The 14369-nt window shown below is 47.5% G+C and overlaps 1 protein-coding gene across 10 annotated transcripts in view; it reads left to right on the top strand.

Annotated features, from left to right (window-relative positions):
- SAMD11 (sterile alpha motif domain containing 11) overlaps positions 1-14369 on the top strand; it is a 258540-nt gene that overhangs the window by 197393 nt on the left and 46778 nt on the right. For all 10 annotated transcript variants that reach the window (XM_068916038.1, XM_068916039.1, XM_068916040.1 and 7 more), the window contains one exon: positions 7901-8025. In XM_068916038.1, the coding sequence (XP_068772139.1) occupies positions 7901-8025 (125 nt within the window). The remainder of the gene's footprint in view (positions 1-7900; positions 8026-14369) is intronic.

Below are 14369 nucleotides of genomic sequence, written 5' to 3'. Positions count from 1 at the left end.
GTGAAATCCCCCCTGTGCAGAGCGACCTGCACTTTTTGTATGCCTGATACCAAGCAGTGAAAGCTTAGGGTGTGTGACCTTGCAGCACGGCCACGCTCCGAGCTGACTGCGTATGTGTGAACTTGCAGAGCCAATCCTGCAGCGCTGTGCTGGCTCTCCCATTGGGGAGCATCGATGCAGGTCTGGTGCGGTGCCCGTGCAGCTCTGGTCAGCTCAGAGCGTGGGCAGAGTGAGCCCCTGTCTGCCAGCAGGCTGCTGGGTGGACAGGCTCTTAAGAGATGCACAGAGCTTATTCTGGCCCGCCCTGTGAGGAGTATGTGGCTATTGCCTCCTTATTTTGGAGAGGGCTGCGGCAAACAGGAGGCAGCCATTCTTGAGAGTGATTCAAATTTTGATCAACTTTTCCCCCCTTCCCCTCGCCCTCCCCCTCTTTGCAATCACTCTTCGCAGTCACTTTGAGCAGTGTGTTGCGAGAATCGCCAGACCCCGCGGGCGCCTGGCTGCCTCTGCTAGATGCAGAGACTCTGACGCTGATTTATATTTTGGTTAATTGTCTCCATCCATTAGTCTCCTCATCCTTCTCCCTGTTAAAGATGCAGTCACTGCTAACGTCTGTAAATGAAACACATTTAAAAGGCATTGCTCCCGGTCTGAATCCGGCTTGGGTTAACAGTCACCGGAAGCTGCCACCACAGGAGCATCTCAAGGATGGTAGGTCTCCATGCAGGTGTCCCATGGGGGCAGGGCAGCCCAGGCGTTTGACAGCAGCTCTCTGCTTAGCCTCACTCGAGCGGCCAAGAGCTGAAGAGGCCAAGAGACTGAAGTGTCTGCTCTGTCCTCATCTAGCCCCCTCTTTAACTGGCTGCATGCTGAGTGTGCTGGCAGGGTTGGCTCTGGTGCCAGGCTGGGAAGATGGCTTTCAGCAGATGTAGGGGACTGGTTTGCTGGGGCCATTTGGTAGTGAGGAGAGGTGACTAGGGTGAGGGTACAAAGGCAGGGTCTGAATGCTGGTTGGAATGAGGACCAAGGGACAAGAATGGGTCTTGGAGCGATAGGTGTCAGCTTCAAATACTGCCGGTCTCAGGCTTCTGTTGCAGATGTTGCTCAAAAAAGGACTAATGCTCCTAGAAGCTAGTCACACAGGATGGCTGCACATTTGATTACCACAGCATCCCTGAAGGAGCTTGCTCCTAATTCATTCGTAGGTCCCAAGAGACAGCCAAACTTAGCAAATTTGACAGTTCAGTGGCAGTCTCTACCATACGCTCCTTCTCTGAGCACAGGTTGTAGCTTATGAGCCAGAGTAGATGATGTTGCTCATACAGCGTATGCCAGAAATGGTAGTACTGCTGGTGTAGCTGTAGTTCTGCTGGTGCTTCTTCAGGTGGAGATTGATCAGTGGATTACTGTGGCATCTTCTCCCAAATAGACGCCTTCTGTCTGGGTGACGTTTCCACCAGTCGCTGATGTGGCCGTCTCTCCTGTTGAGCGGCTTTTCCTGTAAGCAGTGGAGCTATCAAATGACCACTGGTGGACCATTATGCTGCCATTACAGAAAGTCTCATCAGAACAACCAGCTCTGGGGGAGGCAGACAACCTGTTAATTCCATTAAACATAGACAAGGCAGCAATCAGAGCATAAGCGGAGAACATTAGCAGCGTTTTTTTTTTTTTTTTCCTCCAGTGGTAATTTTTGCAGCCATTAGTTTATTTGTATGTCTCATTGCTGCTTTGCAGAGGGGCTCCTTGGGACAGGGAGTTGTAGATTATCAGCTCTGATCTGTGTCTGAGCTGCACAGGTATTCATGTTGTCCTGACTGTACTCCTAGAGTCCAGCGTTCACTGGATGCGGGTGTGAGGTCTAGGATGAGGAAGACTCTTTTATTTTTTCCCACACCAAGCATGGAGCCTGTGGTGTATAGCCCCTACTGCGTGTGTGCTCACTTGGGGCTCTCTTTATTTCCAGTATAATAGGTCAGTTGTCCAATTTTCTTCAAATTGGCTTCCAAGGCCAGGTGGCCATTCTGTTAGACAGCAGCTTTCATCTCATGCCATATCCAGGTAAAGGAGCCATTTGGACTTGACCTTTGAAGTTTTGTCGCTGCTGCTTGCACCGTGCATGTCCTGAGTTGTGGTGCGCTGGTGAGCTGCTCAGCTGCTTGTGGCTTAGGCAAAACCTTTATCACAGCTTTCCGCATTCCTGGTAAATCGATCTGTTGCTTCTGTGCCCTGGCTTCATTAGGATTTGAAAATTGCCCAAGCCATAATAATATCCAGCCACTTCTCCAACTGTTGCTTTTGGCAGCAAGACGGAGCCTAGTGGCAGAACGGAAATCCTGTCGGACAGAAAGCAGCTTGCAAAAGCCTAAGATAGTCTTTTCAGTGGATAAATGGGCAAGGCAAAGGTAGGACAGCTCTACGGCATGTTTGATGGAAGGGTTACTTATCCCAGACTACGTGGAGCACAATAACAAGCACTTACACACCACCACTGCCAGCTTTATTCCTTGTAAAATGTCTTTCTTATCCTTCATTGCAAGGTCTGTGCCACTTGCAGCTCTTCTCAGAGCTGCAGAGTTGGCCTTCAGAGGGGTCTATAGTGCCGTTAGGTAGCTGCTACCTTTCCCTTATTTCTTATTAGGAGGGACACCTTTGTGAAGAGAGGATCTCACTCCTTCATTAGCCATCAGCGCTCACTTCTTGTTTGCCACATTAAATCCTCATCCTCTTTTTAACATTTCGCTCCTTTCCACAGCTGCTAAGTATGATGCTGCAAAAACAGGACAATGCGTTCAGAGAATGAGCAACGGCACACTGGCTGTAATTGAAAGTGACAAAAGGAGTTCATCTCTACTAGATTTGTTTAGATTCACTGTCCAGATGTAGGGCTGGGTGAAGCTTAGCGTTCTTGTTTGAGAACAAACGGGTGTTGGGTTTGAAGTTCCGGCTCAAAACTCTTCTAGTGAAGCAAGTTCTTCTGTAAATCTTTGGCCATCAAAATTAGCAGAAATATCGGAAAAATGTGTCTTGTGAGCAGAACTTCCAACATCTTGAGCCAGATGCCACAAGAAGGTCTCATGAGACCGTCAGTAACGCTGAGTTGCGTCGCAGTTTGAAAGCAAACTCGGATGTGGCCAACCAGCCACATGCCTTCTGGAATCCCTGGCAGTAGGTACTCAGTTTTCTACCCTTCATTTTACTGCAGGATCAAAACTTGGTTCTGTGGGACGGAAGTGCCCAAACAGCCATGCTGCGAACATGCACCTCTGCAGCTTGGATCCCTCTCTATTACTGTGGGGCTCCAACCCATTACCAAAACCTTTGCAAACTGAATATTGCCGTAACAACCTGAAGCCCTACAGAAGGTTATTTGTCTCCTCCTTGACCTTTCAGGAGATCTGTATCTTGCTCAAGCCCCCTTCTGTAATCCGGTTTTTAAAATATAATATTATGCTACTGGAAGGGATCAGACCTTTAATCTGATTCTGCGTGCATGTGTGTTTGTGCATGTACGGGGAAGCGCCTGCATTAACAGGCGCCCAGCAGCAGCTCAGAGACGAGACAAAGGAAAGGCAGACTGCGACTCTGCTCCTGCTGGGGCTGCAAGTGAGCACCTGAGTGGAATTACTAACTTCAGCAGGCAGATGGGGAAATCCTCTACATAGCAAGGACCTGCCCCCTTAGCCGATCTCCTTAACAACAGGTTCCTTCCCACTGAGGTCATGCAAGAGTTGGGCTCTTACTGATGAGCAGTTTAGAGGGGATGCTGTTGTAACTGCTTCAAGAGTTTCCCTTCCAGTGAGTTTAGGTCCCTGCCTTCAGCTCTGTTAATCACCGTGCCAGGCCAAGCACCCACGTTTTAGGCATTAATACATGTATGTTGGTATCCCTGAAGTGCACGTTCTGGTTCTTGACCTGAGATCCTGCAAGCTGGATATTGTTTTGCCTGCAAGGGAAGGATCTTTAATTGTGCATTGGCTCTGCCTGGTGGGGCCCGGAGCCTGTACGTTTGTTGCCCGTTCTGTATATGGCAGGATTACTGTGAGCAAGCTAGGTAGCGTGTAAACCTGGAGGAAGAAAGAGCCGTTTCCCCAAGGGACTTGCTGTCTTTTGAAAACACTGTTCTTGTGTATTTTCAGCAAGCTGAACACACAGAGCCCTGTGAACAGCCCTGTGAACTGGGCTGAGGGGGAGAGTCTCATTTCTGTGCTGTGCCTGTTGTTTAGGGTACGCTTTGCACTGCTCGGCCTGAGCCACCTACCAGGCTTTGCCTGCGACATGGGCTTTGATGGGCGCTGGACTGGGCCCTTTTTACGGGGTGTGAGCACAGGAGTCCTGGTCAATGGTTAGGATTGAAAAACTAGGGATAGGAATGAGGAATCAGAGACAGGTTAGTCAAAGGGACTTGAAACACAAAGTGGAGGGCTAGCGTTGGCCACCTGAGAGCCCTGGGACTGCCCTGCACAGGTGTGAGGCCTAATCTAAGCACAGGTGCTCCCTGGTTTGCAGAGGTGCGAGCGTTTGCTGGGTGATTGGGCTGGCTCTGCTGAGGGTAACATCCAGGCAGTGCACAGTTTGTGCCTTCAGAAGAAGGTAAGTGGTTTGGCTGAATTTTTCAGGTAGCTGATTTCTGTAGAGAAGCAGTTGCTAAGGCGTTCCTAGGAGTTTTGTGGCAAGCGGGCAAGGCAGGGGCAGCTAATGGTTTGCCTGCCTGGTGTTACAGGGCTGGTGTCACTGGCTCTGGTTTGGCTGAGGGGGTTTCTGTGGTGGAGGTGGGCTGTGCAGGAGGGACAGGGGAGCCCCTGAAGAACTGAGACTCAGTTAGTTTGCTCTCATGCAGGCACAAGAAAGGTGCAGGTAGCAGTTACCTGCTGCGGGACTAAGGTTGGTGTTTCGTTCTCCTGATGCAGCATGGTGCAAGAAGGTCCCCTGTGGTCTAAGCAGAGCCTTCTGCAAGTATGTCCCTTACTAGACAGTCCGCACAGCCACCGCAGTCTGATTGCAGCCGGGTGGAACTGTACTAAGCAGTCAGCTTGGCTTGCAGTGTTTTAAAAAATTGCTTAAAGCCTTGATCTAAACAGAAGAGTAGCTCAATTCTTCATACGAAGTTCTGGTTACCCATTCGCTCTTTCTGTTATCATCCCAGCTGGGACTGAGCCCCAGCTATGAGCTGCATCGCATTGTGCCAAGCATAGAACAAGTCTGGGACAAAAAGGCATGCTCCGTTTCAAACCACCTCTGCAGACAGGCAGTTCTCCTAGGGACAGTTTGCTGTGTTAAAATATGTTTCAGCCTGTTTGCCTTATCTCCAGTCTTTCCTCCCTTTCCTCTCAATGTCATCTTGGTAATCAGTTTGCCTTCCGCAAGGGTATTCTGGCCAAGTCGTGTTTCCCTGGGATCTTGCCTGACTGCACAGGTAGACTGAGCTGAGTTCAAAGCCTGTATAGTATACTTGTCAGCCCTTTAGGCTGAGGTTATGTGTTGAGCTAGGACTTGCTAAGATAATGCTTCCTGCGTCTTAATGATTTTAAATTTAAGGCCATGGGAAAAATCTCCTAACAGCTAATGTTTTTGGATGAAAAATGAAAGTTTTGGTGTGATAATATTTCCTTCCACCAAGATTTCCTGTTTGTAGTTTACAGTGGGTAAAGTTTACAGCGGGTCCTGTCGGGTCCTGTCCTTTGCAGTGTTCTTCGCTCTTTGCGTTTTGGAAAATCAACTCCTGTTAAGGAGTTGCCATACTCTTTTTCAGGGAGAGAGGCAGCTGCATTTTAGTGGTGAATAAAGCAATTCCTTTTTCAATAGCTCTGTTAACATGTTTACATATCAGAGGTGCTTTGGACTCGTTTGGGATGCAAGACACTCTGCAAACGCAAAGATGTAATTATCCCATTTTTCTCTTCCTACTCCCTGCCTTTCTCCCTCATCTCCTCCGCCCTTTCCTGAGCATTGTGCTGATGGCAGCGTTTATCTGCATTTGTCCTCTGTCCCTGACATCCAGTTATTGATTGGCATGATTAAAAAGAACTGATAATCACTTCACATTAATCCCATAAATGACTTAAGACACCAAAATATTTGCATAATGCATCTTAAAGGTGGCAGCTAAAAGAGGATAAGACCCAAAACTGCTTGGCACAGGAGAAATGGGCTTCCCACTCACCTGTGGGCTTGCTTAAGTAATTAGCCTTCTGCTTGCATAAGGAGGAATCTGAACCGGTTTAGCGGAGGAAGATGCAATGGGTGCTCAAAGGCTTTGAGATCTGAGCATCCTACCTCAGTGCTGGGATTGGGGGTGGGGGAGCGCGCGGGGGGGGGGGGAGCAGCAGGGAACATGACAGCGGCTGCTGAAATAAGAGTCTGTTTTTGTCTGCTGCATCCTGTGAAAATCTGGAGCCAGACGCCCGCTGAAAGTACCTCTGTCTAAAGACTTTCTGTCATAAACTTATCTGATTAGCAGAGAGCTAGACGACAGATTAGCCCCTGCTTCTGCGCTAGGGACGGGCTCTTCGGAGCCTTTGAGCAGATCCGCTCCTGTTGCTAGTGCTGATAGCCTGTAGGTGGGGAGGAGGTAAGGGGGGCTAAGAGGGGGGGATATTTAAAGGAAGATCATTGCTAGGTAATTCTGCAGATAACGCACCCTCGGGGTTGCCCTGCCGGTCCCAGGTGAGGACACTCTGCTCTGCGCCAGTGAGTTGGTGGTCATGTGCTGTGTGTCCCAGCGGCCCAGAGTGGGTGCGCTCGCCATGTGAGTAGAGGTTGGAAGGGAGCGCAGGTGTTGGGGGGGGCTGTCTTTCTAATAAAGGTAGGTTTTTTGGTGAGTGTGTCTGTTTTTTCTGGCTGTCCTCTTCCATTTAGAAAGAGAAGAGGAAGAAAAATAGCTGCGTTTAGCTTGGGGCAAGCACCTTGTGCTGGAAGGAAGGGTGATTTAACATGTACTGCAAACCAGAAGAGGGAGATGTTCCAGTGTTTCCCTTTAGATATGTGTATGTGTTTTTAGCTTGTCCTTCCTCTTCAGTGTTTGTATATCATTTTTTCAGAAATATTCTGCAAGAGGATAGGGGTTTGCAATCCAAAGCGTTCACCAGCTGAACACTAATGTCTGCTACAGTGAATGTCTTTTTGTATTTATGCTCTCCCCCTCTCCCATCCCACAGAAGGAAAAAAAAAAACAAAAAGAAAAACAAATAAACTAGCCTACTTAGCAGCAATTTGATGCGAAGATAACAGGCAAAATAACATTTAACCGTTCTAATGCATGTGCTTGTCTCAAAAGGAAAAAGGCATTTTTTCAGGATCTGCTAGAGCGATGAGTTGAAAATTAATTTGGTAAATAAGTTTGTGCCCTTATCTATGGGTGATGCTGATGGCCAGGTTCATGGTGGATTTCTTTCAAAAAGGAAAACTATTTACTTGAAAAATAAAGCAGTATCATGTTCCAACAGTGATGAAATGGAAAAACTTACCTTCTTTAGAACAGAAGGGTGGCAGCTGATAGAAAACTATCAGTTATTTCAGTTCAAGTTTCCTATTAATTTGGAATAGATCTGCCAATTCCTACACTTCTAGTTTTTTCCATCTGAGATGTAAGCTCTGGCCCACGCAAGTTATATCTGGCAAAACTGAAATCAGGAGCTCTGGCAGCTGCAGCGTCCTTTATGCGAAATGGGAGTGCTGTTTGGAAAGTGCTTTACTCTTAGTCTCCTTTCCCTAAAACTAGAGGAGGTTACCAGGAACCTGGCAGGTAGGAGGGGGAAGAACCTTCCTTGCAATACAGAGATGTCGGGGGGGGGGGAAACAAAAGAAGCTTGCGCGCACGCTTACGTATATACACACAAAAATCAATTATGTGGTGGCAAATAGGATTTCCTTAACTTGGTGCTTTTCTGCTCTGTTGCAGCCGTGATAACGACCTCTCCACTATCATCTCCAACCTGCATCAGAGCCGTCAGCTCGTTATGCCAGAGACCCAGAGCCGTTGTGAATTCAAGAGAAACAGCATTGACGTTGGCTTAGGAGCAGCAGGTAAGCAGCCAGAGCAGGTCCTGATGGTTTGGGTTTATGGACTTCCCTCCTCTCTCTCTCACTCCCTTTTTTGTTTGGCTTTTCAGCAGCTCCTGTTTTTTCTGTGGCTCCTCACGTTACGCTTCAGAGTGAGCTATGTGAAGTCTTGTAATATTCTGGCCAAAGATTGGCACGGAAAGGATTTCTTGGTGATGTGAAAGTGGTGCAGTCTTTTGAGATCTCAGCCCTGCTTTATTTTCAAATCTATTGGTCTGTGTTAAACTACTGGCAAAGAAGATTGCTCCAGCAAAGAAATGAACTGTCCCCAGGGTTAGTGTCCACTCAAGCAGAGAGGCCTTGCAGAGAGCGTGGTTTGATTTGTAATTTCATTAATCAGAGGTTCCCCACGCTGCCTCTGTGCCTGCCAACTGCTCTCTAAGTATGTTTGCTTGGCTTAGTACTGCTACCTGACCTTTTTTGGGAGGTCACTTGGCGACAACTGACTTGACCTGATGAAACCAGAGATGCTCCTCTTGGACTATGCGCAATGCCTTTCTGGATGTCAGTAAGGGAGCTATGGGCGGGGATGCTTTGGTCGTGGATGTGTATCAGTCAACAAGTGAGGCACTGGTAACACTGTAGAGATCTGCTTGTTTGCAGCATCTGTGATTTGTTTTTAAGAAGAAATAAAATTTGAGGAGAACTAGTAGTAATGTTAGTTTTTTATATGAGTGATCCCTGTTCTTCCAAATCAGAATTGGATCTCTGTGTGCATGTTAATATAGGCCTTTCCTGAAAATCTGTATGCGTGTGCTTTTGTGGATATGTTCTTGTAAGTCATTTCTGTTGACTGTGTAACTTAGCACAGGTGTGAAGGGAACACCAGGTCTAGTACGCTTGGGCAATGTCTGTGGAGGATATTCAGGAACAGTACAGGCACCTGCTTTGCCTTTTGCCTGGGGCTTGACCTGCTTTCCAGAAACGTACTTCCTGACTGCAGTGAAACCTGTACTGGTGTGGCTGTGGTTGCAGCGCAGTGGTCCCGTGTATGTGTTTTGCTGATCTGGGGGATTTGTGATATGTCTATAAAGCAGCCATAGGCAGCTCCCCCTCTTTGCTTCCACAGCTGGATCTCCCTGTTCTCTTTAACTCCCCTCCACAGCCCCTCTTTCTACACAGCTGTGAGTGAGAGCCAAACCGGCCTGGGAGGTAAGTTCTTCTGTGTGAAACCTGGTGCAAGGAGTTAGAGGAGGGTACGGAGTGGTGGTCTCCTGGATTTTACTTCTGACTATTCTACTCCCTTTTGTGTGTCGCTGACCGAATTGTTTACTTGAGTCTGTATGTCTCGGTTGACCCCTTATGTTAAAAGTGTTTTAATGTTGTTCGCTCCACAGAGAGACTGCTGGGCTTTATCAGTGCTGCTGAAATGCTTTGAGATCTTTGGTGTTGCAGAAATGTAAAGGGTGCTTTTTATTCCTATCCATGTTAAGCAGTAGAAAGGGTTAGAGGTAGAAGTCTTCGGTCTTGTTTGCTAGAAGTTTTGAGGTTTTTTCTGGTTTGTTTCTGAGCCATAAGAAACTATAAGAAATATAAAGCACAGGCAGTGCACGCATGTTGAAGCAGTGGAGATAGCAGTGCTCTGGCTCTAGCCTCAATGAAAATCTAAGCAATGAAATAGAAGAGGACTCATCTGCACAAGAGGCCACGAAGGAGGTGACAGAGCCTTTTGGGACCTGATAGATTTGGTGTGTCTACGAAGAGTTGACTGCAAAAGAGTAGGTGGGGTGGTGGAGGGGAGATCTGGTAGCTAAAGGGGAGGAGGCATTGTCACGTTTCCGCAGGGACAATTTAACTCTGACTTTTTCCTGCTGTCTGGAGCTGGTTCGCTCTACATGCTTGTCTGATTAAGGGAAAACTAATTTGCCAAAGCCTACGCAGAGCCTGCCAGCTCTGGCTTTGGAACGTGTGCTGAGCTGGTACCTATGCCACCACTGCCTGGACATGGGAGTCAAGGGAACAGAAACAGGGTATGCTGGGCTTTGTAGCTGATTCTGATCGTTGGTTTTGTTTATTTTTACTGGCAGGGTGGAAGGGGAGAATGCTATAACTAGTTGCTGCGTGAATAATTTTAAGAGAGTTAGTGCTGGGGTAGTCTAAAAGACTGGCCGTTGCTTAAACCATTTAATTACAACAACAAGGGGAAAATAAATGTGCTCACAATTGTCCGCTATTTACGTTGAAGACCTTCAAGGATAAATGTTTAGGTCATGAGAATCCCACCCTCAGAAAGACATTTGGAGATGGACGACGGTGAATAAAAGATGCTGATGTAGATCTGTTAAAACTCTCACATATCACTTATGACTATAAGCTGCAGTGCATTAAGAGTAAATTGGAATCTGATGCTAAATGTTTTCCATTGCTGGTTTAGTGTATATGATTTGAAGTTAGGCGTGCAGTCCCAGCCAGTAAAGGCTAAACACTCCAGAGGCTGTTCTGCAGCTCAAACTGCAAATTCTGCAAATGCAGGATGAGGGGTTAGTGCAGACTACTAAAGCTTGATTCAGAAGTGTGTGTGGCTTTTGGGCTATGGTGGAGGCTAAGGAGAGGATTGAGAACAGGGATAGCGTGAACGGAAGAGATTTGTTTATTGTAGGACCCATGGGACTAAGAGGGTTGCAGTTGGCAGGGTTGGATGGTTTATGATTAATTCTGTGAGAGAGCTGCTTGATTTATAGTTAAAACTAGGATTAGAGGCAGCGCTATGGTTTAGAACAGCATGGATGTGAAAATTAGAATTCTTACTGGATCCTGAATGGTCTTGGAAACGCAGAAGAGGGCTGGAGCTAATGGAAAGTAATGGCTTACAGTTACCTCTGGTGCTCTTGTGAGTTCTGGGCTATGGGTGAGACCGGAGTCAGGGTTCGGGCTAGAGCTGGGCTGATGTTCGGGTCAAAAGGGGCTCTAAAGACTGATGTTTTGCAGGGTTGTATAAGGCCTGTGGTTGAAAAAGCAGCACTCGTGATTACCTCTGGAAGGCTTACAGTTAATTTTTAAGTGAAAATAGGTCTCTTTATAGTGATGATGATAGTTTGGGGAACAGAGAGACTGAAGAGCTTGATTTGGGACAGTAGAAGATGAAGAACTTATAACATTACTGAGCCCCATAAGGCTCAGATGGTGTAGAGGGTTTAATAAACCCACCTTGGGACAGTGTGGAGGGCTGGCTGTTTGGATCAATAAGCCTAGAGGAGATGCAGGCTTAGGGCTTGGGATAGCTGGGACCAAAGAAGCCGCTGAATTTTGGATCTTGTGAGGCCCACAGAGCTGCAAAGAACCTGAAGTTAGTAGGGAGAAAGGGTAATGATATCTGTTTGGTCACCTGGGTGTGATTAAGACCAGTGCAGTGACTGTGCCATGTTGGCAAGTTTAGTGTCTACAGAAATCAGGACTAGTAAGTCTGAGAGCTACAATGCTTTGAAAATATGTTCATCATCAAAAATGAAAGGGCTGTGGTATTGCTAGCCTACAGTGATAGAGCGGGGGAAAAGGGATGTATTGCTGTGTTGCCAGAGAATAAAGCTTCATCAGAAATGTTGGACAAGGTTCGTAATGCCTTCCACCAGTTTTCGGGTGCATTGTAGAGGTGCATGAGTCGATCAAGGCACAGAAAGGCAAACAAAATTTGCCTAAGATTGTAGAATAAATGTTAACTGAATAACTGAACTCTGTTTGCTGTGTTGTCCTCCCTGCTCTCTCTGCTAGAGCTCTCTGTTGGTCCGCTGTGCGAGTCGGAAAGATGTGAGTTGAAGCCAAATTCTAGAGATTGAGAGTATGAGAGGTGTGGGGTGGGGGGGTGTTCCCCCATGCTAGTGTGTGTACTGAAGCAAGAGGTCTGGAAAAGAATTGCTGACAGCTTAACTCGTTTGAAGTGACCCCTGATATCGGGCCTCTAAAGGAAACAAAAAACCACCAACGGCAAAGAATTACAAAAAAAAAAAAAAATCTCTCCAGCCAGTGCTTTTTAGTAAGACATCGGGAGCCCCGGAACTGGCAGGGCTAGCTGAGGCTTCTGCAAGGACAGCAGAAGTACGTGGCTGAGAGGCTTGGGCTGATAAAATCTAATTGCCCTATCGATTGGCTTCAGAGCCACCGTCGGCTGTGGTAATGATTGAGATATTCTTATGTGTTTGATGCATGTTAGCTGTATCTCGCTGCTCTGGGTCCACTGGGGACCTTAAGATATTATAGAGATCTCTTAATCAGGGAGGCAACTTGCATGTGTTGGGTCTGTTCTGCAGCACCGCAGATCTATGACAATTATTATCACTGATGCACTTGGATTTCCTTAGGTCTGGGGTTTCAGGGAAGAGCTGTCCTGTCTGTAACTTTGAATTCTGAACTGGCTGATGAAATCCATCTTAGTTGTGGTTTAGGATTTATGCGGCATCATATTCCTTGCATCTGGCACTGTTCTTTCCTTCTTGTCCGGGTTGAGTGTTTACAGCATCTTGTTATCGGACTTGTAAGGGTGGTAAACTTCTGCCACTGCTGCTTTCTCTTCCTTCTACGACTGGAGGTGCTTGTGCTTGCAAAACAGAGAACCCTGGTTTCTGTAACCCCTGGATAAATGTCTGTTTACCAAATGGTTGTGCAAATTTCAAGTGTGCAAATGTTAATTCCACCACAGACCTAAAGAGCAGTAAATTCTTCTGGAGGATCGGGGAACGTAGCGTAAAGGAAGGGCACTTGCGTCTCTGCTAGCTCTGTTGCTCTTCATTGATCAAAATGATACCCAGCTCCTATCTTGAAGTCTAGGTTATATCTGCACTGGGCTTCTATCCAGCTGCTAGGTTTAATCTCCTCCTACTGCTCTGGCCAGTTTTGGACCTGATTGTTTTATTTCATTATTTTTAAATCTAGAGCTAGCTAATCCAGCTGCTGAGAGGTAGGGTTGGCTCTTGGGCAGAGAGATGCTCCCTTTGGAGGAGGGTGAGAGGTGAGCTACTTCACCTGAGTGCTGGCAGTCTGCAGGACTGCAGTAGGGGGAAACATAGGAAAGCTTATCTGGAAAAATGAGCTTTGGCGACTCTCAGAGCTCCCAGGCCAGTTTACCTGGGAGACTTTGCAGAGTCAAGAGAGGAGAAAGCCTCAGACTTGATTTTTCTGCCGTGTCCTTCCCGTGCAGTGACGTTCTGCAGTGGAGAATTCTGGAGAACGCTTATCTTGGTGCTAATTAAATTGCAGTCACGATGGGGATACACTAAGCCAAACGGAGGAAGAAAGGAAAAGTACGTATATGGGGGCGTCTCCTTCCTTGGGAACGCACGGAGGCAGCCTGCGTTGGTGAGGCTCTGTTAGAGGCTTAACAACACCTGCAAAGGTGAGCAAGTACTTCGAAGGCCTCGGGCAGAGAGCGCGTGTGGTAGGGGAGGGCGGGCGATGAGCCTGGTGAGAGCATAAAGGTTGCTTCCAAAAGGATCAGATAAAGGCAAGGCAGCAGGCAGGGCGCAGCACTGGCATTACAGAGGAGCTTACTTTGAGAGTGGATGACGGCACAAGGCGCTTTTAATCTTAACTGAGAGAGAGACGCGCACACGCGAGGATGAGCAGAGCCAGGGCTGCTTGACAAAGGCAGGGCAGCAAAGCTGGCAGTTTGCACATCAACCACGGATTTAGAGCCCCTTTAAGCAGCTAGTGGTGTGTCGGTAAACAAGTCCAATCCCCTCTATCCAGTTTGGCTAATGCAGTCTGCCAGGGCATGCTCAGAGTCGGGGAGGGCGGAGGAGGCCTTGCGGGGACCATGGCTGGTGGAGAAGGCACAGGCACCTTCTCCCTTATGCGTGCATGCGCTTTGCACGCCGCTTTAGGATTTGAAAACGTATTTTGCAGTAGGTGCTGGTCTCGAGCAGCTAAATAATTTCTCTCCTGCAAAAAAGCCACACTAATTTCTCCTTTCTCTCTTCTCAAATACCTTCTGTGGTCAGATTCACATGTAAAAATTGGCTTGGGAGTTTTTCTTGACGAGGTACGTGACCGTAGCTCACGCGCATGGATCTGTAGCTGGTCAGACTAGTTGTCTTGCTCTCCTTGGGCCCCGAACTCAGCGTGCCTGCCATTGGGGGGCTTGCCAGTGATTTTGCTTGGCTTTACGCTGATACCTAGAGCCTTCATCTGCTAAGGAGGAGTTAATACTGGGGGCCAAAAAAGAATTGGGATCAGGGATGTTACAGCTAATGATTAGAGACAGAATCGCAGTGGACGGCTGTTTTCTGAGCGTGTGATAATGAGCTAGAACGCGGGCATGTTTTCACTTAACAAAGCAAAACAACAACAACAAAAAGCAGCAGCCTTTATTGAATTGC

Source organism: Struthio camelus, chromosome 21 (genome assembly GCF_040807025.1).
Source record: "Struthio camelus isolate bStrCam1 chromosome 21, bStrCam1.hap1, whole genome shotgun sequence".
Lineage (NCBI taxonomy): Eukaryota > Metazoa > Chordata > Aves > Struthioniformes > Struthionidae > Struthio > Struthio camelus.
This window is presented reverse-complemented; position numbering and strand designations above follow the sequence as displayed.